The sequence below is a fragment of the Salmo salar genome, chromosome 15 (assembly GCF_965601325.2).
Source record: "Salmo salar chromosome 15, fSalSal1, whole genome shotgun sequence".
In the NCBI taxonomy this organism is placed as follows: domain Eukaryota; kingdom Metazoa; phylum Chordata; class Actinopteri; order Salmoniformes; family Salmonidae; genus Salmo; species Salmo salar.
In genome coordinates, this window is record NC_138305.1 from 91,746,083 (window position 1) to 91,772,488 (window position 26,406).

The following is a 26,406-nucleotide window of genomic DNA, read 5'->3' on the forward strand; positions in this document are numbered from 1 at the left end:
CACAGCACAGCGTGAACTGAATTATTTCAACGGATAATACGTTTTTGGGGGTGTTTTATAATATCAGACATCGGTAACTGTATTTGCTTAATGCAGAGCTTCCAACCTTTTTTGGTTTTTATTCTGCCGGGAGTACCTCTTAAGTACCCCCTGTGCATTTTACCAGTAGGCCCCTATGGTCCCATGAGTCTTCTCTTGTATCCCCTGTATATAGGTCAAGTACCCCCCAGGGTCCCAGTACCCCTGGTTGGAAACCACTGGCTTAGTGTGACCCTTTTCATTGTACCTCAGGTTTGGAACCAGATGACTCCTGTGAGATCAGTTTTAAAGATGCCCTAGTGTATGACAGCAAGCAGTCATCCAATGCCAGTACACAACAGGAAAATGGAGTGTGGGAGCGCAGGTGAGGATGCAAAGGAAATATCTATGTTCTGCAGTATCACCGTTTGCATGTGTATTCAGAGTATATTCAGGAACTGAAGATGAGGCTCACACAATGACATACTTTGTTTTCTCCTGTGTTATCGCTCTCTTTAAATAAGTCGACTCTATTTGGATAATCTATTTATTTTTGAAGTGTCGGATTATGCACTTTTTAAAGTTTGCTTCTTGCCTGTCTGTGTGAGGACGAGGGGTACAGGTTGATCTCAGAACAAGTGAGCCACCATCCACCTATTAGTACCTTCCATGCCCAGACTCTGAAGCAGGAGTTTGAGTTCCACGGCTCCCTCTACCCCAAACTCAAGTTCTGGGGCAAGAGCGTGGAGGTGGAGCCTAAAGGCATTATGACACTGGAGCTGCTTGTGATTGAGTGTGTGTAAGAAAGTGTATGTATATTGACATCTGTGTGTACTAAGCACATATACAGACTCTCTTTCTCACATCAACAGCTAGTGACTTATTAATGACTTGTTTTGTTGCAGACATAGAGGCGTATACATGGACAAACCCTCTGCTGTGTACATATCATCATGGGAAAACTCTGGATTGAGCAATATGGAACTGTGGAAATAGTCAACCACAAGTAAGACAGAAAAGACCAAACCTTTATTCTTTGTTCACAACCAATGCTTATTATTATTTATTTGATTGAATGTACTATGTTAATGTTCTCCCTCCTGCCTCTTCTGATTGGTCAGTGCGGGGGACAAGTGTGTGTTGAACTTCAAGCTGTGCGGCATGTTTGTGAAAGAGCTGCACAAAGTGGAGGGCCACATTCAGATTAAGACTTGAGAGAAGAATAGAGTCCTCTTACTTAGATCTAGTCTAGTGCCTTTGATTGCATCCTGGAAGGCCGTGTCGATGCATGCCTACCCCCTCCATAGGAAAAAATATAAAGACATACACCATGTGTAGAATGCGAGCGCAGTTTAGAAAAATACATTGTGAAGTTAACGAACCAAAAACCACAGCACAGCGTGAACTGAATTATTTCAACGGATAATACATTTTTGGGGGTGTTTTATAATATCAGACATCGGTAACTGTATGGCGCCGTGTGCTGTATGGTAAGTGGACAGAGTGTATGTACAGTGTGGAGCCTAAAGTGTATGAAGCCAACAAGAAGTCAGAGAAGGGGGATACTAAGAAAAATAAACAGGCGAGCACACAGACCTGTGATTTGTCTAATTGTTTTTAAACAATGGCAAAACATTTAGTGAATTTGTTTTTCTTAAACAGTGTTTCTTCCTTTCACATAAACATGCAGTGGCTTTAGGTGAAGGTAAGGTATAAGTGTATTTGTAGGTACTGTTGACATAGTGTGCTACAGCAGTTCTAGTTATTATGGCTATATATATTGCTTTAAAGTTTGTGTGAATGCAACTGTCTGTAGATTGTAGTAGGCTAATGTGTATAGTATTGTATGTAGGAGCAAAGTGCTGGAGAAAAGGAGACTGAGGATATGCCTGAGGTTCAAGAGACCGTCTCTGTGATACCAGGAAGCGCCTTACTGTGGAGAATAACTCCATGACCTGCACATTCAGAAGAGGAAACACACACACACACACACAGAGGGAGCCATTAGGGATATGATGTATATCTGTGTTTCTTTCTGTCTCTCCTGTGTTTCTAATTAACCCTGACTCTGGTCCTTGCTCTCTCTCTCTGTGGTATAGATGTATCATTTCACCATGACTCTGAATGAGCTGGAGCCTGGCATGGTGAGGCTATTGGGTGTAAGAATGCCATCTAAGACCTGACGTCAGAGCCATGGAGAATGGAGACCTGGGTATTGACTCACATTGGAACACAGATACTCACACACGATTCCATAACAACATTCAAGATTCATTGATAAACACACAAAATGGAGCACATGAGCTGTTTTTTATATGAGGTGGTTTTATATATTGCAGACGCAGCAAGTGTAGAAAAGGACAGGCTAGAGGAAAAACAGTGAGCTGCACGCAAAGAACCTTCCAAGGATGGAGAAGAGTGGTCAACCAGGTGTGTTCGCTATGCAACAATAATAAGTATGTCCAGAAATGTGAATGTATTGTCATGCTAATATATTTTAATTCAATTATTTCTCTAAAACATATTTCTGTACAATTTTATCTTTTACTTTACAGGTGGTTTCGGTTGGGAACAAACCCCCAGGACTGGCTGTACACGGGGGATACTTTGATAGGAATTACACTGTCCCAACATTTACTGATTGGTTAGGAGGGACTAAAGGGACTAGAAGGGTTTCCATTTACTACCCATAGCGGATGTAGGCCTCATTATCCTGTTCATTCTCAGTATTACAATGTGAGGCAGCTGAGGACACAATTACTACTGTTTTCCAAACTTAGCCAAACCTCTCCCCCAATAGAATCTCTGAAATCAAGAAATTATGTGACTAAAATTATTTATTTTCATTTTGCAAGTGAAAAAGGGAACATTTGAGCAACCTGAATGTGAAAGATAGAAAATCGAGGCTAAGACAGTTAGTTACATGAGGGAAGCAGAATGTTCTGATTTTTATGTTAGTTTTCACAGGTGTCAGTCTTCCTAAATGGCCTGGCTAATTTAACTGAAAGAATCCCACTCATCTCTGATCGTGTTATTTATTGTACCCATGGTTTTATAAAACTAGGGGTTAGTAAGATCAGTGGTTAAAAACAAATGGCAAGAGTTGTGGAACAGTGAGGGAAAGGGAAGACACCTGTATAAGATCCAGGAAGAGGTGGGGGCAGGGAGGTCCTCTGGTCCAGAGAGAAGGGAGGAAAGTTTAATCACAAGGCTGAGACTGGGACACACAAGGCTCAACAGTTCATTGAAATTGGTAGGAAAACATCTGACTGGGAGGTGTGATCACTGTCAGGAGGAGATGGAGAGAGTGGAACATGTGCTAGTTCTTCGAGATGAGAATAACAGGTAGGATTTAGATTTTTCCTGTCTCTGGTACACACTCCAGTCCGGTTGGTGGCGGTAATGGACCTTAAATTTGGTTGCCCACTGTCATATAAAAACCACAGAAGAAGAACAACAACAACAGTCAAAGATAGAACAATGAGCCAGATGTTTCACCGGATGTATAAATCTGAAGCGTTGATTTGGCATTTCCACTCACCACCAAATACAGTGCATTCGGGAAAGTTTTCAGACCCCTTGACTTTTTCCACATTTAGTTACGTTACAGCCTTATTCTAAAATTGATTATTTACATAAGTATTCAGACCCTTTGCTATGAGACTCGAAATTGAGCTCAGGTGCATCCTGTTTCCGTTGATCAGCTTTGAGATGTTTCTACAACTTGATTGGTGTCCACCTGTGCTAAATAAAATTGATTGGACATGATTTGGAAAGGCACACACCTGTCTATATAAGGTCCCACAGTTGACAGTGCATGTCAGAGCAAAAACTAAGGCATGAGGTCGAAGGAATTCCAAGACAGGATTGTGTCGAAGCACGGGTCTGTGGAAAGGGTACCAAACATTTCTGCAGCATTGAAGGTCCCCAAGAACACAGTGGCCTCCATCATTCTTAAATGGAAGAAGTTTGGAACCACCAAGACTCTTCCTAGAGCTGGCCGCCGGGCCAAACTGACCAATTGGGGGAGAAGGGCCTTGGTCAGGGAGGTGACCAAACCCCATGGTCACTCCGACAGAGCTCCAGAGTTCATCTGTGAAGATGGGAGAATCTTCCAGAAGGACAACAATCTCTGCAACAGTCCACCAATCAGGCCTTTATGGTAGAGCGGCCAGACGGAAGCCACTCCTCAGTAAAAGGCACATGACAGCCCACTTGGAGTTAGACAAAAGGTGCCTAAAGGACTCAGACCATGAAAAACAAGATTCTCTGGTCTGGTGAAACCAAGATTGAACTCTTTGGCCTGAATGCCAAGTGTCACGTCTGAAGGAAACCTTGCGCCATCCCTACAGTGAAGCATGGTGGTGGCAGCATCATGCTGTGGTCATGTTTTTCAGCAGCAGGGACTGGGAGACTAGTCAGGGTCGAGGGAAAAATGAACGGAGCAAAGTACAGAGATCCTTGATGAAAACCTGCTCTAGAGCACTCAGCACCTCAGACTGGGGCGAAGGTTCACCTTCCAACAGGACAAGGATCTGCAGAATAGAATGAGAGAAACTCACCAAATACAGGTGTGCCAAGCTTGTAGCATCATACCCAAGAAGACTCGAGGCTGTAATCACTGTCTAAGGTGCTTCAACAAAGTACTGAGTAAAGGATCTGAATACTTATGTAAATGTGATATTTCATTTTAATTGTTTTTATACATTTGCAAACATGTCTAAACCGGAGGTAATTTTTATTTTTTTGTTGTTAATCAATTTTAGAATAAGGTTGTAACACAACAAAATGGAAAAAGTCAAGGGGTCCGAATACTTTCTGAATGCACTGCATGGTGATGAGAGGAATCCCAATGGCCGGCAGTGGGAGAAGATGGAACGAGATGGATTTTGGCCGACATTCTTCAAATTATCTCATCGATGAAACATTTGATCTCAATACAGTTCTGTTCCCAAAACTACAATCTGTTACGAACAGAATGGACAAAGTTTTGTAGACTTTACCCTTTGCCAAAGTTTCAAAAAATTGCATTGTTTAGATTGAACGCAAGAGCAAATGTAGTTATTGCACTCGCACATCCCAGAGTATGTGTTCCTAACGGAAATATGGAAATATATGCTACAACGCGCCAATAGGATCTTGCTAGCTCCTTGCTTGTTCTGCCCACTATGATTAATATGCTCCCATTGGGCGACAGGCTGTGGTCTGTTTTAGGTTAGCTATAAAAAATATTTGGTACAATGGTTTCACCCTCCTATTAGTGATGGGCATTCCGAGTCTTTTCGGTGAGCCTGCTTATCTGGCTAGCAAAGGGCTCTTCGTTCAAAATGCCTAACATTTTACTAAGAAATAAGAATCGTGAAAAAATTCCAAATCTCCAATGTAAAGGCCAAAAAGTAGGCTACCATTATGAAATGCGCGTTCAAATATATTTTTACCTGACCTAATGATTAGATCACATGATTTGTTGTTGAACACACTGCAAAAAGTATCGTGGACCACGCTCTCCCCACTATTTATTGTTTCTGCAGTGAGGATTCAGCCTATTTAGTTCATTATTTTGTAACGTATCTACATTTAAACGTTGTTTTGAGCTCAAAAAGCAGTAGCAGTTTGCAAATCTGGGAGCATTCACGCTGCAATTCGGTTCCCAACGTTCACCAAAAAGAGCCGTTGGTGAGGGAACGACACTTCACCTATCAGATTGCTGCGTTCACCTCTAGCCACTGTCGTAATCTGATTCCAAGTCCATCTGGCATCTTCCATCTCGAAGTAAAATGTAAATTTGTGTTTCAAAAATATGTATCTATTGGCACTATTACTTAAGTAGCTAGATACATGTTGAGTTCAGGATAATGCAATTAATGGTTAGATTGCTACATTGTTGATATACCAGTAGTTGGCTAGCTACAATTAGGAAGATGGCTGACTCGATGGCTAACGTTAGCAAGCTAACTTTTGTTATTGTTTATCATCGTTGCCCAACACCAGATCATCATCATGTCGGGAGCTCTGTTTCCCAACACCAGATCATCATCATGTCGGGAGCTCTGTTTCCCAGTGTGGTGTCAGGGTCCCGCGGCTCCTCCAGCAAATTCCTGCTTGAGTTTCGGGCAGGGAAGATGACCATGAAGGGTAGCACAGTGACTCCAGACAAGCGCAAGGGACAAGTCTATGTTCAACAGACTGTTATCAGCTGCCAATTGTATGAGAAACCCTCCAATGCCTGGAGCCCTGGGCAGTGGAGGCAGCAGCGGGCATGATCTGTCTGCTCTGAGGGGTAAGGATTAAAGACGGGTACAGTGCACACACTCATAAACAGAGTGCAAAGGTACTGTGGCATGTTGACACAGGAAGCAATGCTTTCTCAGAGACGATAGTTCCTTCCCCTACTCAGCCTCTCCTTTGTGCATGATGTGTTGATCCGTTCGGGAACATTTTGCATTCTTCCTCCTGGACTGCAGAGTTTCCTCGGTAACATGAGTCACAACCAGCTCATGCAGCTCATTGGCCCTACTGGACTGGGAGGTCTTGGTAAGTGGCTATTGTTTAGTGTACAGTCTTTTTTTTACCAATCGTAGCAATGTGCTTTAAACAGCCGATAGCTGGATTGACTGAGAATGTGTTCTGGACTGGAGTGCCTGACTATTGGGTTCAGTCATTAATTGCAACAATGTCTATCATAACAGGATTGTTTGGGAGACAAATGAATAATCCTCTCCCCATTTCTGTCATGTGTCTGTCTGTAGGAGGTCTTGGGGCTCTGGCTGGACCGGGCCAGGCCAGCCTGCTAAGTAGTGGAGGTCCTGCAGCCGGCAACTCCTCTTCAAGGTACCACAAGCAAACAGACTCACTTCACTACTAAATGAATTAATTTAGTACATTTATACACTTGTCTCTCTTCAGCTTAGACTACACACTCAATACTTAGCCAACTTTTACAGATAGCTTATTCTACATTTATTACAACACCTGTGAATTTAGTTAGTCTCTCGGTCTCTCCCACTCAGTCCATCTCAGTCTCCTGCGGTCACCCATCACCCCATCTGCCACCAGTGCATTGTCACCCATGGCCTCACCCGCCACCCCTGTTGCCCCCTCCCTCGCAGCCGGGGCAGCCAGCCCCACCCAACCAATCCAGCTGAGTGACCTGCGGAGTATCCTAGCAACCATGAATGTACCTGCAGCCGGGCAGGGAGGTGAGGGACTAAACTAAATTATAGAGCAGCTCACAACACAGCTCAACAGTTTAGAACAGTGGACAGAGCAATAAGGAGTCTCTTGAAGACATTTACAGTGAAATAACAGACTAATCATGCTGTTACCAGTGAAATAAAAAGCCTTGCAGCGGTAGATCCATGACTGAAGTTGAGAATGGCCCTCTGTATTTATAGCAGACTGTTTGTTCTCTCTACAGTGAACCTGGCCAGTGTTGTGACCCCTGAGATCATGGCTCCTATCCTGGCCAATGCTGAGGTCCAGGAGAGGCTGCTGCCTTTCCTGCCATCAGAAGAGGCCCTGCCTCAGAGCACCGACGAGCTCCACAACATACTCACTTCCCCACAGTTTCTGCAGGTATACCACACACACACACTGCTCTGAGTATGTGTTGAGCAGTGCTCTTCCTTTCTCTGTAGAGTACACTTGAGTAGCAGTGTTTTCTCAGAACACTTACTATAGTATGCTAAAGTGATCCTGGTCTTTCTTGTAGTTACCACTTGAGTGCTAAATTTCATATACTACTGAATGAGTATGTATGATGTAAAGCAGTGATTATTTTCTTTGTAGGCCATGGGTCTGTTCAGTAGTGCCCTGGCTTCAGGGCAGTTGGGGCCTCTAATGAACCAGTTTGGGCTGCCAACAGAAGCTGTGGATGCAACTAACAAAGGAGGTCAGTGTCCTGTATCTGCCCACAAAACATGAACCCAGGGACCTTGTTTGTATGTTCCATTGTTTAGAGAACACATAACATGCAGGTCTGCCTGTGCAGATATTCCTACATAACATTAGTGTCAACCATTTTGAATAAGATTTCCATAAGAGGTTATGACCTGCTGTTTTCATGAGTGAAATTCTAATTGAGCTTTCCTCCATTCCAGACATTGAGGCTTTTGCTAAAGCCATGGAGACAGACAGCAAGTCTGACCATGAGGACGATGATTCCAAAGACAAGGATGACGATGAAGATATGAGTTTGGATTAGTACCTGTGTTAATCCAGTTTCATTAAATATTTTACTGGCTGATTTGTTATTTAGAGCACTGAAGCTGTCCATTAAATATATATTCTGATAGGAAATGTAAGACACCTACCCTCAATTGGGTGTTAAATTTATAACAAATTAATGCACACATGCTCAAATCCTCAGAGCTCGAATCAACATAACATTAAATGTGTTTCCTGATATATTGCAAACCAGAATACTGTGACTGTTTAGGACTTGGGCCATGGTAGACTAGTGACAGCTACATGTGCCAATGTGACCTGTAGCTTCCTGGCCTAAACCCCCCCCCAAAAAAAAACACTCCAGTCATGTGGTCTTAAATGGTTAGAAAATGTTTAAATATATTTTCTGATTTAAGAAGAAAAAAATTATACTTTTACAAAATTGACACCATTCATGAGCACAACATTTTCAGAAGTTCTACCATTTCACATTCTAAACAAATTACAAGAGGTAATTTTTTTAAGCATACATTTGCAAAACAAAGACATCCAGTCACAGCAGAAATCTGCACATTACTGTACAAAACGTTTTCTCCAAGGTCACTCACAGAACAATGAGCTTCACATTATGCAGAGTCCAACTTTCTATGATATTCACAGGTACGGTCAAACACCAACAAGAGAGTGAAATACAAGAGGGAATAATATCTGGATAGGACTGATACATCATTCAACTCATGGTGGTTTTAGGCACTTTACTGTTTTGTCAAGTGGCATAATACAACGCAAATGAAGAGAAATACTGTAAATAAATCCACTTTTTAGGACACAACCGGTTTCTACCTGCTCTCATTCCAGAGTTTTTCTGTTTGATAAATCCCATGATCCCAGAATGATCAGTGGAAAAATAAAGCTTTAATTGAAAGATATTTCCTGAGAACTAAAAAAAAAAAAATATGACAACTGGCTTGTGGATGATCCAGCACTGAACAATATGGTAAGAATACTTACTGCAAATCCTATACCTGGGTGTTGATATACAATACCAACCAAGTACTGATATGAAGTTTGATTGCAACTTAACAAAACCATCCACAGCAGAAAAGTCATTTGTGTAATAGAAGATCGATAACGCCAACAAAGGCAGTGGATTGCACAGTGGTGATTTAAAGTCTACACAATTAGACTGACTGCTAGCTACAGTACTGACATGATCAAAACTGTTCAGACTCCAACCCAAGAAAAGGGTAATAAATACAAGCCAAGCTCTAAACGAATGATACAATAAAAACAACTGAAACACTGATGCTTCTACAGTATAGTTTGTGAGGATGAGAGTTCTGGGCTGGCCAGTGTGTCATTTCAATCACATTTGTGGCCTTTTAAGTCCAATGACTGATGTGTCATTTTCAAAGTGAGTGAATAAGTAGTAAGATCAACACAAGCTACAATGAGCAAAGATACCAATACCAGGCACCATTTACACATAAAAAATACAATTTCTGTACCTTTGGACGGGGAATTACTTCAGGGCGGCTAAATTATTTCAAACTGACATGGCAACCATCAACATCACATTATGCGGACTTATCAGACACATCCTTTAAATAGAGTTTAAGTTAAGACTTCTTCCCACAGCTAGAAATGAAAGTATAGAGGATTAGAAGGAACAATCACCACCTTTAACGTGATCTGTGACATCATCTATAACAGAGCGCTGTCATGCGTTTTGAATGCACTGCAAGTCTTAATCTGGTTTATTGATAAAAAAAAAATATATATATTTTTTTAAACTTTGAACAACAAGTCAACCCTCGGGAGATGCCTTTTGGCTGCTTATAGATGCAGGCCAAATGTAAAAACTCATACTTTGGTGGCCTGTGTGGTCACAGCCGCTGACCCGGCACACACGTATGCCAGAGTAGGGATGGGTTCAAATCCGGCCCAATGTGTGAAATAGGACAAATATAACCCCCTCCCCGACTTTCCAACACTATCATCTCTTCAATAAAGCATAAAAATAAAAAGTGAATGTAACAATTTTTTTTTTAAACTCACCATGGCCTAGCCTGTCCCTCATTAGTCGCCACACACCGCCATCAAACAGCATGCATAACCTCCATAACAACCACCTGTGCTCTCACCTGCAGTCGTTAGCCCTCCTCACAAGCAACCAAACCAGTACAATGGACACAAACAGATGAGTGTACTGACAACTAAAACCATCTACATCTGTCATCTGATCACATGTAACCCATCATTGCCACTCATCCGAGCACCAATGCCTTTAAGACCAAAAGAGCTAAACTAGAGAATAGTAAAAGTCATCAGACACCCCCATCGGGTTGCCATCCTTCACTCAGTTTTTTTGAAAATATTTAAGGTGTACTGTTTGTACAAATAAACATGGTTTTGAACCCTTCTATGAAAAAAATATTCACATCAGAATGCCATATACCACCCAGAAGTTGAGAACAAGCTGACCCAACAAGAATCAAAACATAGAAAAAAAAAAAAAAAAAAGTCTAACAGCTTTGCAGAAAATATTCTTAAAAATCCTTCATTCCATTACCAAGATATTATCCATATCAAGTTATCAAGATATTGGATTGCATTCAATCAAATAAATAGAGTACCTAAACAGTTAGATTTATTTTTATAAGGAGCATGTAGGCTAGGCTGGCCTGCTACACCTGAACAGATTCTAGGGCAGAAGGTGCATCTCTCAAGGTGCTGATTCAGGAACAGCATTTCCAATCAATATCATCAGGACTTAAAATCTCAAAACTGGCACAGGCCAGTTCTCCGGGCCACCTCCAGGCTCCAGCTTAGCCCTGCTGCACCAGCCTGCGGTAGTGCGGCATGACCTTGCTGTCAGGGAGGTAGAGCCCCATTTCCAAGGCAACCAGGACAGGGAACTCCAATGGAATCAACTCCCGGCGGTTTATACGAAAACGCTCCTCCAGCTTCTGCTCAACCATGGAGAGAGAGAGAGAAGGGGGGCTAAGAACGAGAAGACAACCTCCTACAATACTGCCCAATGCTCTGATCACCGTAACAATTCAATTCATTCAAGTGATCCTGACGTGAGCAAAATTGTCCATACATTTTAAAACACACAAGGTACTGTATTTTCAATTCTTAAAAAATGTATGCAATGCTCAAATGGGTACGTTGAATAATATAATTGCATGTTAGGAGTGCTACTTGATTGTAAGTTGCTCTGGATAAGAGCGTCTGCTAAATGACCAATATGTACAGTCGAAGTCGGAAGTTTACATACCGTAGCCAAATACATTTAAACTCAGTTTTTCACAATTCCTGACATTTAATCCTAGTCAAAATTCCCTGTCTTAGGTCAGTTAAGATCACCACTTTATTTTAAGAATGTGAAATGTCAGAATAATAGTAGAGAGACATATTTCAGCTTTGATTTCTTTCATCACATTCCCAGTGGGTCAGAAGTTCACATATACTAATTGAGTGTTTGGTAGCATTGCCATTACATTGTTTAACTTGGGTCAAACGTTTTGGGTAGCCTTCCACAAGCTTCCCACAATCAGTTGGGTGAATTTTGGCCCATTCCTCCTGACAGAGCTGGTGTAACTGAGTCAGGTTTGTAGGCCTCCTTGCAGGCACACGCTTTTTCAGTTCTGCCCACACATTTTCTATAGGATTGAGGTCAGGGCTTGGTGATGGCCACTCCAATACCTTGACTTTGTTGTCCTTAAGCCATTTTGCCACAACTTTGGAATTATGCTTGGGGTCATTGTCCTTTTGGAAGACCCATTTGCGACCAAGCTTTAACTTCCTGACTGATGTCTTGAGATGTTGCTTCAATATATCCACACAATTTTCCTTCCTCATGAAGCCATCTATTTTGTGAAGTGCACCAGTCCCACCTGCAGCAAAGCACCCCACAACATGATGCTGCCACCCCCGTGCTTCACAGTTGGGATGGTGCTCTTCGGCTTGCAAGCCTCCCCCTTTTTCCTCCAAACACAACAAGGGTCATTATGGCCAAACAGTTCTATTTTTGTTTCATCAGACCAGAGGACATTTCTCCAAAAAGTACAATCTTTGTCCCCATGTGCAGTTGCAAACTGTAGTCTGGCTTTTTTATGGCGGTTTTGTAGCAATGGCTTCTTCCTTGCTGAGCGGCCTTTCAGGTTATGTCGATATAGGACTCGTTTCACTGTGGATATAGATACTTTTGTACCTGTTTCCTCCAACATCTTCACACGGCCCTTTGCTGTTGTTCTGGGATTGATTTGCACTTTTTGCACCAAAGTACGTTCATCTCTAGGAGACAGAGCGCGTCTCTTTCCTGAGTGGTATGACGGGTGCGTGGTCTCATGGTGTTTGTACAGATGAACGTGGTACCTTCAGGCGTTTGGAAATTGCTCCCAAGGATGAACCAGACTTGGAGGTCTTGGCTGATTTCTTTTGATTTTCCCATGATGTCAAGCAAAAAGGCTGAGTTCGAAGGTAGGCCTTGAAATACATCCACAGGTACACCTACAATTGACTCAAATGATGTCAATTAACCTATCAGAAGCTTCTAAAGCCATGCCATAATTTTCTGGAATTTTCTAAGTTGTTTAAAGTGTATGTAAACTTCTGACCCATTGGAAGTGTGATACAGTGAATTATAAGTGAAATAATCTGTCTGTAAACAATTGTTGGAAAAATGACTTGTGTCATGCACAAAATAGATGTTCTAACCGACTTGTCAAAACTATAGTTTGTTAACAAGAAATTTGTGGAGTGGTTGAAAAACGAGTTTTAATGACTCCAACCTGAGTGTATGTAAACTTCCGACTTCAACTGTACATGTAAAAAAGGACTTCACTCACGTCAATCAGCTGTCGGACCTCCTGCTTCTTCAGGTCACTGCTGATCTTGGCTGCCAGTAGGACGCAGGCTGCAGACACCAACTTCCTATTCTGCTTGTTCAGGCGGCCCTGCAGCACCAGTTTCTCAAAGTACACAAATGCCATGGCCACTGTGACCGGCTGCAAACTGCACTCCTCTCCCACCGCACATATCTCCCACTTCAGGCTGTCAAACAGGAGGGAGGTTACAGGTTACACATGGGTGTGTATGGTAGGCAGATATGCAGGATTTGCATATGTAAATGCATGGTTTGGAGACAAAGATACAAATGTGATTTTCAGAGATTGAAACAGACAGTAGACAAAAATGCACAACGTGTTCATGCACCGTGCACCTTCTTATCTTGCTGAGGGTCAGTTTAATATAGGGGAACTTCTCCTTGAACGTCTCATTCATGTCTTTCTTCAGGTCCGACGGCTTCACATACTCAATAACAGTCGTCTGGAAGACAGGGAACAAGATAAATAGGAGAACTTCGCTTTCATCCTATTCATAGAGATTGCATTATGATGCTATGTTTACTATGTGCAGTAAAGTTTACTTGTCATAAAACAATCCATATCGTAAGGGATTTTATGTTTAGAATGGTGCTACTGAACAAAATCAGAGCATTCTGGACTGTCAGTGTGTCATGTGATGTATTGTCTAGTCACAAAATAATGTGGTGAGGTGTATGTAACATGTATAATGTTATATGAATGCTTACCACATATGATGAGAATATAAGAACTCTCTTGTGTCTTCCGCAAGGCCACTGAGGGTCACTGAGTAGGTAGGGATCATAGTCTGCCAGGTCTTCTATATCTGTAAAAATGATATTAAATGAGAAGACAGTAATAATTGCAAAAACAATTTTCCAAAGAGAGAGTGCATGTAACCTGTATTCTAGTGAAGCGGAGCGTACTCAGGTCCTGTCCTATAGTGCTGTTGAGTCGAGACGGGGTGGTGTAGTTCTTCTGGCCGTTGCATTGGTAACGTGACAGGGGGGTCTGTGTTGTGCTGGGCTCTAGTGCTCCACTGCTCTTCGGTCTCACCAGGGCATTAGTGGGGAAAAGGAACTGGGCGTACGATACCGTCTGATGAGGAAAGAGACGTTTACGAACAGAAAGCACAGACAGACAGTGTGCAATTACGCTCCAGTTCACCCTTACCTTTCCATATGCACCTAGCTCCACCCCCAGGCCCTCCAGGCCAGGGAACAGGTCAGACGCCACCCCAGAGGACAGCTGTAGTTTGTGCGCCTCCAACTTTGGGTCACTGGGTGTGCAGAAAGAGAATCTACTCATGCATCGTAAAATGTATGAATGCATGACTAAGTCACTTGGATAAACGTGTCTGCTAAATGACATACATTGTATAATTATTATGCAGCTCCACATTAAAACCTGTGATCATCATAACACAACTCCTTTCCTGATGGCGATTCAGGACACACGAGAGGATGGCTGGGTCATATAGTGAGACAGCGGGATAGAGGTGGACTCTAGTTGGTTAGGGCTATGTGTCTGTACCTGAGGTGAATACGCTCTCCATAGGGCAGCACTGAGAAAGCAGCACATAGAGACCGCTTGGCACAAATCATCATGATCCTGCAGGACACAGATAGCAAGTACAGGCACACAGAACATCCGCAGTGTCAGTCTACACAAACAACAGCTACAGTCACATACTACTAAACGGGTCGGGTCGCCCAAAAATGTACATACTGTATTGCAGCCCTAACCATATCACTTAAATACATTTTTAAAGGGTTAATGACCTTAAATTTGAGTATCTGGCCTACAGTTAAGAAAATCCTGAATAACAAAAAATGTCTCATTGGTGTTACTACTCCTACTGGTGGCACGTTATCCTAATGTAAAAAGAAAAAAAGCATATTAGTTGATTTAGAATGGAAAGCCTTTTTACATTTTTTTTTTTAATGTAGTGCCCAAATGCCACCGCAATTCAAGAACGACCCAAACTACAGTTAACTACAGCATTAGTAATGCACTTACTAGTACAATGTGTACAGTGCCTTCGGAAAGTATTCAGACCCCTTGACTTTTCAAAACATTTTGTTACGTTACAGCCTTATTATTAAATGGATTAAATAAAACAATTTCCTCAGCAATCTACACACAATACCCCATAATGACAAAGCGAAAACAGGTTTAGAAATGTTGGCAAATGTATTCAAACCAAAAAACAGAAATACCTTACATAAGTATTCAGACCCTGCTATGAGACTCGAAAATGAGCTCAGCTGCCTCCTGTTTCCATTGATCATCATTGAGATGTTTCTCATGGTCTGAGAGTCCTTTAGGTGCCTTTTGGCAAACTCCAAGGCGAACTGTCATGTGTCTTTTACTGAGGAGTGGCTTTTGTCTGGTAACTCTACCATAAAGACCTGATTGGTGGAGTGCTGCAGAGATGGTTGTCCTTCTGGAAGATTCTCCCTTCTCCACAGAGGAACTCTGGAGCTTTGTCAGAGTGACCATGGGGTTCTTGGTCACCTCCCTGACCAAGGCCCTTCTCCCCTGATTGCTTAGTTTGGTCGGGCGGCCAGCTCTAGGAAGAGTCTTGGTGGTTCTAAACTTCTTCCATTTAAGAATGGAGGCCACGGTTCTTGGGGCCATTCAATGCTGTAGAAATGTTTTGGTACCCTTCCCCAGATCTGTTCCCTGACAAAATCCTGTCTCGGGGGTTTCGGACAATACGGACGATTCCTTTGACCTCATGGCATGTTTTTTGCTCTGACATGCACTGTCAACTGTGGGACCTTATATTGACAGCTGTATGCCTTTCCAAATCATGTCCATCAATTGAATTTACCACAGGTGGACTCCAATCAAGTTGTAGAAACATCTCAAGGATGATCAATGGAAACAATGCACCTGATCTCAATATCAAGTCTCATGGTAAAAAAAAAATGTATAGCAACCCCAGGGGTAAAATATTAAATAACGGCTACTTCTCAGAGAGTTTTGAATTGTCAAGAGGAGTTAAACAAGGGTGTCCGCTGTCACCATATCTATTCGTTATGGCCATCGAAATGCTAGCTATTAAAATCAGATCCAATAACAACATTAGAGGATTAGAAATCCAAGGCTTAAAAACAAAGGTGTCCATGTATGCCGATGACTCAAGTTGTGTTAAGTCCGCAAGCTAGATCCCTGCAATGTCTCATTAAAGATAACTTTTCTGTACTCTCTGGACTAAAACCTAATTATGATAAGTGTACAATATTACGTATTGGATCCTTAAAAAATACAACTTTTACATTACCTTGCAGCTTACCTATAAAATGGGCTGATGGTGAAGTAGACATACTCGGTATTCATATCACAAAAGATAAGCTCTCCACAATGAATTTCAATAGAAAACTTGTAAAAATAGACAAGATCCTACAACCATGGAGAGGTAAATACCTGTCTATTTATGGAAACATTGCCCTGATGAACTCCTTAGTTTACTCAATTATGGGACTGCCTACTCCTGATGATTCGTTTTTCAAATCATATGAGCAAAATATATTTCGCTTTATCTGGGACGCTAAACTAGACAAAATAAAACGAGCCCATCTATATAATGAATATGAATTGGGTGGGTTGAGATTATTAAATATAAAAGCACTAAACCTCTCTAATAGCTTCACTCACTCAAAAGTTTTATTTGAACCCTAAATGGTTCTCCAGTACATTACTAAGAAAAGCTCATCCATTGTTTAAAAATGGCCTTTTTGCCTTTGTGCAGATTGCCATGTCTCATTTTCGATTAATTGAAAATGATACTTTTTTCAAAGTATCTGTCTTTTTCAAACAAGCATTGCAGAGCTGGCAACAATTTCAATTTCATCCCCCTGAAAAGATAGAACAAATATTACAACAAATATTATGGCTGAACTCAAATGTGCTGGTGGTAAAATACCTGTATTTATGGGAAAGATGTTTGAAAAGGGTATTTTGTTCTTAAATTATATTGTAAATTGTAATGGTAGAGTTATGTCCTTCATGGAGTTATCAGAATTGTACAGGAAGGTCTGCTCAATCCAGAGTACAACTAATTGATTACAGCATTGCCCAAAAATGGAGGAGGAGGGTGGCTGCGGGAGGAGGTAGGAAACTGGTCTGTCTGCCCAATATAAAGGATCAAAACTGGCAGAGGAATAAAAATAGCATAAATAGGAAAGTATACCAGTTTCATTTGAGGACCAGGATGTTGTCAACTGTGCCATACAGATTGTAAAAATAGTTGGGAAGAGATTTTTGATGTACCTATTCCATGGTACAGGGTGTATGAGTTGATATATAAAACAACGCAAGATTCAAGACTTCATGCTTTTCAGCTAAAATTATTATATAGAATTCTTGCCACCAACAAAATGTTGAATATTTGGGGCATAAAATCATCAAAGCTCTGCAAATTTTGTTGCGAGGATACAGAATCAATAGAACATTTATTTTGGTATTGCCCTCAGGTAGCCTGTTTCTGGTCTCAGGAATGGCTGAAAATGCATAGCATTGATCTAAAATTGACCCTAGAAATAGTACTGTTAGGAGATCTGGAGAGACCGGGTCAGTCAATTACTAACTCTTAGTAAAAGTATTTATCTTCAACACGCAATCTGTAGATTCTATTCGATAGCTTGAAATTGTACGTTAAACATCATAGCATAGTTGAAAGATATGTGTTGCGTAGAAACACGATGTGGGTAGCTAGCAGGGATAGACGGGATGGGCTAAGGGAAGCTGAGGGTTGGTACGTGGAATTGGAGAAGAGTGGGAGTGGAGTTGCTGTGTGAGAGAGAGAATGATGGTCAAAAGATAAAGATGGAAAAAAAAGTCTAACATAATAAAAGTACATTTGAATGACACTAAGTGGCAGTGTTTTTACAACTAATGCCGGTTTGCCTGAGGCTGATGCCGTGCAGGTGTTTGTACACATGCATATACACACACTCTCATTCAAATAAACACATACAAGAACACACACATACATGTAATAGTGCCAGACATGCACACAAACATAAAAGTAGACATTGATATTATGACTCCAGTTGTTCTTGATGTCCTTTGTTTTAAATGTATTATTTAGTTTAATTTTTTTGCATTGTTGTCTGCTGTTTTCTTCTGTCTTTTCCTTTTTTCTCTTGAGTTCATTCTCTTGGTTGTTGGTGCATTGGGGGGTTCTTGGGGGTGGGGGAATGGAATTAATTGTATTTTTTATTTTATTTTATTCTTGAGGGACAGCTATTGGGGAACTGTGGGGGGGATCTTGGAGGGTTCGGGTTTCACAAGATTGTGATCATGTAAAAGGAAACTATGACAAATTTTATATCACTATCATGCACACATAAGGATGGCTCTGTTGCAGAAAGACTGATACATGTTTCATAGTGTCTTTATGCTGTATTGTTTGTCCTTCATGTTCTAATACTTTAATGTTACCCCTTCCTTGTGTTCTTTGTAATAATTTCATTTATTTATTTTTTTAAATGTAAAGTCTCATAGCAAAAGGTCTGAATACTTATGTAAATAAGGCATCTGTTTTTTATTTTTAATACATTTGCTAAAACCTGTTTTTGCTTTGTCATCATGGGGTATTGTGTGTAGATTGTTGAGGAAAAATCATTTAATCAATTTTAGAATAAGGCTGTAACATATCAAAATGTGGAAAAAGTCAAGGGGTCTGAATACTTTCTGAATGCACTGTATATTAAGAGAGTTGGGCCAACTTTTATCATTTTGAATATTGTTCTAATTCTAGACATTCAGTACATCACATTATCTAAATAACACACATGTAACGTTAAAGCTGGAATCCTTAATGGTGAAAGTGACACGTCCGTTTGCAATATTACAACAACAAAGACGTTACTGCAAACAACAAACATTTGTTTCCCCCTCGGACATCATTGCACAAGCGACAGAACAGCAGCATATGCAATTAACTTTATGATTATTTTTTTACCAAATCCGCGCCGCTCCCAGCTCTGCTTCGTTAACAAAACAGAAACAATAACTACGGCTGTTGGGTGGTCAGTGGCGCAGTTTCCCCTACTGCGGATACCATCTTTACTGGAGCGCTAACAGGACTGCCATTTCATTTTTAAGTGTCATGTAAATGCACCATAATGCTCTTTCTAGACATTATATTCCGCATGTAATGTTAATTGTGCGCCAACATGGCTGCAGTGCCACGTAAATGCATCATAATACAGAAACCTCAATGTCCCATCTCTCTAATTACATGGCTCTGGTTATTGCAAAACATTTTACAACATGCCAGCAACGTGTGATACTGTATTTGCATTTTGCATTAAGTTCAGGAAAACATGCAAAAACGACTATGGACGTGATATTGTCTATGATTAAGTCCTTTTCAGGTAGGGAGAAATGAGAGAGCTTCTAAAACTGTTTGCCTTGTTGAAACAGATAAGTTTAGAAAAATGTGTGTCTTATCTTGGTGTCTCCTAAGAAACTTTTCTTTCTAAGACAACCTGACTAGGCTGTAGCCCTATAGGCCTCACCCAGGTTCCTCATTCATAAAAACACATTGAGTAAGAGACTAAGATAAACAGAGTGAGAATAGGTTGAGTGCAGCTTGAGCGTGATATGTAAGATGGGACTGAACTAAGGGGTATTTTACTGTTAATGCCAGGGAGGGTTATATTTCCACAGGATACCTTTTTGGTGTTTTGATTTGATTAAATGCACTGTTACAATCCACACAGTCGTTCTGTTACTCGTTTAAGAGCTAAGAGCGTTATCTAAGTTCCAGCAGGTCTCTTTGCAATCTTCTTCCCTCTTCTCTATAGGCTATGCTTATGAATGCAATTCATTTCCTGTATGTCATGGGTGACTAAAATGCCATTTAGAATTACTTTTTTGATACCGCTTGTTGAGCCTATAGAAGAATGCTTTATACATTTTGTTTTGCTTGTTCACTTCATTAGAATACACAGTTTACTCCACACATCTCCTGCACCCCCTCATCTACCACTTAAACTCACCTGCTGCCTCTTGTGTCGTACTGCCTCATATTCTTGATAAAGTGGACCTTCTTGGCCACCCTTGCAGGTTTTGGAGAGCCCGAATGATTCCGTGATCTAAGACAAAATGGAGAACACAAACATAATTGTCAATTAAACATCAACATTAGTAATGTCTAATGTCTGGACCAACAGGTAGCAACAGTACCATATAATTTGTAAGTGAGTTTTAGAATATGGAGGTAGACAAATATGGAGGAAGAATGAACCATTTTCTTGAAATAATAAACTAAGGAAGACCTTAAAGATGAATTTACATGACATGTCTGAATAATAATGCCAAAATCACCATGTGTGAGAGGGATTTGAAGTAATATGTTTGTTTTTCTAAACATGTTCAGAGAGAATGACAGAGAGGTAAGATGCAGAGCCAGACAGATGTGGTGGCAACAGGAGAAGGTGAGAACACAGGAGGTCTGACAACAATTAATGTAATGTTTACACAAAGCACAGCATTAGAGAATGTTCAAATAAACAAACCAATATCAACTAAATATGTAAGAACTATCAGATAATTGTATGAAACTGTAGTTTAATTTAGTGATGAGTTGTGCAGCACTTGTAGCTGAGGAACGCTTAGCTGTTTTTAGAAACATCTGCTAAATATGTGTATGTGACCAATACAATTTGATTGCTAGTATCTTACACCCTGGCGTTGCTAGGAATTAGCTTGTAAAACACTAATAGTCCTCAGAAGCGAGAAGTTAAATAAAATTCAATTTCAACTTACTCCGAGTCTGCCCTGCCGATTGCCCATAGGGTTGATCCTTATGCAGGGGGAAATTGAGAAGAAAAAAAATCTAATAGAGCATAAATTAAACAGATTTCTCAAACATGGGTCTTTTTTTTTTTTAGACCTACTTCCTCTCTGATAACCTCATGTCAAAATAAAAGTCCAGCACGTGCGCCATTCGTGCACAAAAAAGCAAACATTTTGTAGGGCACTTTTATTTTGACACGAGTAAGGATAGGAATTGACCTTGCAGAGGAACTTCATAGGTCTACAACAGACCCACGTGTGGACATTCTGTTTCATTTTAAATTCCATTGTTTGTTTTTTTTTCAAATTTCCCTCTGCATAAGGATCAACTATACAGACAATGGACAGAATAATTTAACTTCTGGCGGACTATTCCGTTTTTTTGCAAGCCAATTTCCAGCAACCCGAGTGTGTAAATACTAGCGTTGCTATAAGCAGCTAAGCGATCGTCCCAACTGTTCTCTAATATCAAGGCAGAGTTGAGTGTTGATAACTGGGCGCCGATTTGCAAGTAATCGGCATTGAGTTTACCAGCAGTCAACACTTGAAAAAAGTTAAATTCTGAAAACGCTTACCTGTAGGCCAACAGTACTATGATTGTCCTGTACAACCGCGGTCCTTCCGCTTGTGCTAAAATTCCTATTTATTTTATAAAAACGTAAACAATACCTACCTTTTCTCACATTTGTGTTGCTCACGTAGCGTCCTTGATGTAAACCGAGATTCAATTGGCACATGAGCATTCGCGCTGAGTTGAGCAACACAAATTAGGAAAAGATCGGTGGTTGTATTCGATAAGGGTTTATTAAACGTGTGAATTTCGGACCACGCGGAAGGAACGCGGTTGTACATAACGGGTACAGGTAAGCGTTTTCAGAATTGACATTTGTACATGTATCGACTGATGGTAAAGGTTGTTCCTAGTAAATCGCGCGACCAATTTCCCCCTGCATAAGGGCAGACTCGGAGTAAATTGAAATGTAATTGTATTTAACCTCTCGCCTCTGACGGGCTATTTCGTTTTTTATACAAGCTTATTCCTAGCAATGCTAGTGTGTAAGATACTAGCTTTGCTAAAAGGAGCTAAGCGTTCCTCAACTACAAGTTCTGCACAATTTATTGAATCAAAACTCAACTCCACCTTTATACTAGAACAGAGTTGAGCGTTCCTCAGCTACATTTGTCGCTGCAGAGGGTTTTTTAAAGGACTTTGACAGGGAAAAATGTTTTTTTTCAATGTGGCAGCTGACAATTAAGACGTTCTAATGATTGCTTTGAGAAATAGATTTCAATAACTACAATTTCGACGTAAGGTCTAGTCTGTGGCCATTTGAGTTACCGTAGATTTCTATATTGAAATGAAATATGCGGAAGTAAATAGACCACATTTATAAATCAGGCCTGTTCTGTCAAACTTTGAAACAGCCAATGTTGGTTATAATGAATACAAAAGCAAAGTGAGTAATACCTAGTCGTGACTGATGGTTATTATGACAGATTAATCCCTTATTGTTTACCACCCTATAATACAAACGTAGTAGCTAGATAATATTTCCCACCTTTGTGTATCCCCCGGAACGGAATTCTGAGTCTGGGGCACAAATGATGATTTGGCACTTGGATTGAATGTCTGAGGTCCAGAGGTGGGGGACAGAGGGGTATCTGGTGGTGCCATGGGGTCAACACCCTCAAAAAACACCTCACTGCACCGCACAGCAGTACTTGAGCCCGTGTCTGTAGACATGCCCAAATTAGGAGGGACTGGGCTCAGTCCACTGATCCCCGCCACAGTAGGAGCAGCGCCACCGGCCAAGGAGGGTGCCACAAGGGAGACGGTTCCGTAGATACTCGATGAGAACAGAGGGTGTCCAGTCGCCTGTGCCCCGGTGGCGTCTCGACTTCGGAGCTCGGCGGCCTCCCTTTGACCGTGGTTTCCATTGCTGAGATGATACAAAGGCCTTCCGTCTAAAGATATGTTGTTGAGGAACAAAAGAGCCGCCTGTCTCCGTCGTGAATCCTTACCTTTTCGCAGGTGTTCTTTGTGTGATTTTGCAGTATTACTGCCTGTTGTACATTGACGACCGAAAACAGCAGTCGCCATTCTAGTATAATAGAACGATTGTGCTCGGTGAGGAATGAATTTAGCCGGCGAGAGGACCTCTCCACGCCCACCATAAGCTGATTGGTTCAAACGTGTCATTATTGAAATAAGTACGGTTTGGTTTTAGGGGATTGGCTGTGAGTTGATGGCGATGGATTGTAACAACTGATAGATACATTGTTCGGTTCGTTTTGCGTGGCCTGGTGCCCCTGGTTAGCGGAGTTGTTTATTTAGGACCAATCCATTGGTCCTTAAGTGAAATAGCCACCCACCCGGGGCACCGGGCCATGCAAAACGAACTCCACCAATGTAACAACAGATAATAATAATAATACATTGTAACGGATAGATGCTCTTACATCTAGACGTTCCGCTAGCGGAACACCTGCTCCAATATCCAATGATAGGCGTGGCGCGAATTACAAATTCCTCAAAAATACAAAAACTTCAATTTTTCAAACATATGACTATTTCACAGCATTTTAAAGACAAGACTCTCCTTTATCTAACCACACTGTCCGATTTCAAAAAGGCTTTACAGCGAAAACAAAACATTAGATTATGTCAGCAGAGTACCAAGCCAGAAATAATCAGACACCCATTTTTCAAGCTAGCATATAATGTCACAAAAACCCAGAAGACAGCTAAATGCAGCACTAACCTTTGATGATCTTCATCAGATGACACACCTAGGACATTATGTTATACAATACATGCATGTTTTGTTCAATCAAGTTCATATATCAAAAAACAGCTTTTTACATTAGCATGTGACGTTCAGAACTAGCATACCCCGCAAACTTCCGGAGGAATTTGCTAATAATTTACTAAATTACTCACGATAAACGTTCACAAAAAGCATAACAATTATTTTAAGAATTATAGATACAGAACTCCTCTATGCACTCGATATGTCCGATTTTAAAATAGCTTTTTGGTGAAAGCACATTTTGCAATATTCTAAGTACATAGCCCAGCCATCACGGGCTAGCTATTTAGACACCGGCAAGTTTAGCACTCACCAATATCAGATTTACTATTATAAAAGTTTGATTACCTTTTGTTGTCTTCGTCAGAATGCACTCCCAGGGCTGCCACTTCAATAACAAATGTTGGTTTGGTCCAAAATAATCCATCGTTATATCCGAATAGCGGCGTTTTGTTCGTGCGTCCCAGACACTATCCGAAATGGTAAATAAGGGTCGTGCGCATGGCGCAATTCGTGACAAAAAAAATCTAAATATTCCATTACCGTACTTCGAAGCATGTCAACCGCTGTTTAAAATCAATTTTTATGCCATTTTTCTCGTAGAAAAGCGATAATATTCCGACCGGGAATCTCCTTTTCGGCAAACAGAGGAAAAAATCACAAAGACGGGGGCGGCCAGGTCACGCGCCTAAGCCCACAGTCCCTTGATCGTCCACTTGAGAAAGGCGATAATGTGTTGCAGCCTGGGGCTGGAATGACGACATTCAGGTTTTTCCCGGGCTCTGAGCGCCTATGGACGACGTAGGAAGTGTCACGTTAGAGCAGAGATCCTTAGTAAAAGATAGAGATGGCAAAGAAGTTCCAGAAATGGTCAGACAGGCCACTTCCTGTAAAGGAATCTCTCAGGTTTTGACCTGCCATTTGAGTTCTGTTATACTCACAGACACCATTCAAACAGTTTTAGAAACTTTAGGGTGTTTTCTATCCATATATAATAAGTATATGCATATTCTAGTTACTGGGTAGGATTAGTAACCAGATTAAATCGGGTACGTTTTTTATCCAGCCGTGAAAATACTGCCCCTAGCCATAAGAGGATAATAGTCATGGTATTGTAATACATTCTACCTTATGCATTTAATCAGCAAAACTTTGGACATCTTTTAATAGATTTTTCTATTAACTATGGTCCTACTAATTTCAGCCTAAACACCAATTTATAGTATAGGGATCTGTTACTTAATAGCCTGCTTTACCCAGAAGGTTGGTGATGATTTATATTGAATTACATTGTGCTGCATATAAGCAAAAATGTGTACATTTGGCCCTATACTCCAGAATTTTGGATATGAGATCAAATGTTTCATATATATCTGTTTTACTGTTGAGATATCACTTCATGTATCTAGTCCCCCCATTTTGAATAAGTTTTATTTGGAACAATGAAATTATAGTATATTAAAGTAGTCAAAAGTTTAGTATTTGGTCCCATATTCCTTGCACGCAATGACTACATCATGCTTGTGACTCTACAAACTCTTGTTGGAAGCATCTGCAGTTTGTTTTGGTTGTGTTTCGGATAATGTCTTGCCCAGTAGGAACATGGAATATAATGTATTGTGTCATTTTGGAGTCACTTTTATTTGAAATAAGAATAGACAATGTTTCTGAACACTTCTACATTAATGTGGATGCTACCATGATTATGGATAATCATGACTGAATCCTGAATAATAACGAGTGAGAAATGCTAACCTCCCCTGTTATTGGTAATGGTGAGAGGTTAGCATTTTTTGAGGGTGACTAGAGACATAAAGTGCTTTCATTTCTAAACAGTAAAACTGTTGTGTATGAAAATACCCTCACATAAAAGGTGACATTCCGTACTGTCACTTCATATGAAACATTTTATTTCAAATACAAAATGCTGGAGTATAGAGCCAAATGTACACGTTTTTGCTTCACTGTCCAAATTAATACAGATGGGAGTGTATATGATATGGGAATGGCTGTTAAGTGAACCACTTTCAGTTGAAAATTATGATGATAAAAAATGTAATAATTTTGTGTAGACAGCCTCACCTGACCCAATGACCTCTGCCTGGGCTCAGGTGCCAGCAGCCAGCGGGGTAGTGTTTCATAATGTCATGTCCTGACCATAGTGAGTGTTATTTTCTATGGTAGATTAGGTCAGGGCGTGACAGGGGGTGTTTGTCTGGTTTTTGTATGTCTGTTTTGGTTCTAGGTTTGTATTTCTATGTTGGTGTTATTTGGCATGACCTCCAATTAGAGACAGCAGGTTGTCGTTGTCTCAAATTGGAGGTCCTATTTAAGTTTAGGTTTGTCCCACAGGTGTTTGTGGGTGATTGTTCTTCGTGAGGTTTATGTTCCTCCAGCGTCATGGTTTGTTGTTTTGTATTTACTTAGTGTTAATTGTTGCATTCGGGTTCACTGATTTAAATAAACATGTGGAACTACGAAAACGCTGCATCTTGGTCCGCTCTTTCAAACAGCCGTAACACATAATCCACTGATCTACTTCTATATGAGACAGGATTTAGCTTTTTACCACTGGATAGTCTAATCAGAATAATCTGTCACTTTAGCAGAATGATTAGATCGATCTGTCTGTCTCTCCCTATCTGTTTGATTGTCTGCTTCACATTTAAACACTTCTATTGTATTTGGATAACTGCATTTACCTGACCTGAAATCTGGATTTA

The 26,406-nt window shown here is 40.8% G+C and overlaps 1 protein-coding gene and 1 pseudogene across 3 annotated transcripts; one reads left to right on the forward strand and one right to left on the reverse strand.

Annotated features, from left to right (window-relative positions):
* Positions 1-5,675: 5,675 nt before the first annotated feature.
* LOC106572470 (proteasomal ubiquitin receptor ADRM1-like) lies at positions 5,676-8,529 on the forward strand (annotated as a pseudogene). Its single transcript, XR_006759291.2, has 7 exons — positions 5,676-6,304; positions 6,472-6,552; positions 6,768-6,858; positions 7,003-7,217; positions 7,436-7,593; positions 7,807-7,909; positions 8,118-8,529. The product of XR_006759291.2 is annotated as a proteasomal ubiquitin receptor ADRM1-like (transcript).
* Positions 8,530-8,558: 29 nt separating this feature from the next.
* On the reverse strand, positions 8,559-23,020 carry cables2a (Cdk5 and Abl enzyme substrate 2a). 2 transcript variants are annotated; one of them, XM_014146681.3, is made up of 9 exons: positions 22,433-23,020; positions 20,075-20,170; positions 14,592-14,669; positions 14,232-14,337; positions 13,985-14,156; positions 13,787-13,884; positions 13,415-13,521; positions 13,041-13,245; positions 8,559-11,153 (listed from the first exon to the last, which is right to left on the reverse strand). In XM_014146681.3, the coding sequence occupies exons 1-9, from the start codon at positions 22,972-22,974 to the stop codon at positions 11,013-11,015; spliced, it is 1,545 nt and encodes a 514-aa protein (XP_014002156.2). In that variant the 5' UTR covers positions 22,975-23,020; the 3' UTR covers positions 8,559-11,012. The 2 variants fall into 2 exon arrangements, with proteins under 2 accessions (XP_014002156.2, XP_014002157.1); XM_014146682.3 differs by lacking the exon at positions 22,433-23,020 and adding an exon at positions 20,844-20,992.
* Positions 23,021-26,406: the final 3,386 nt, after the last annotated feature.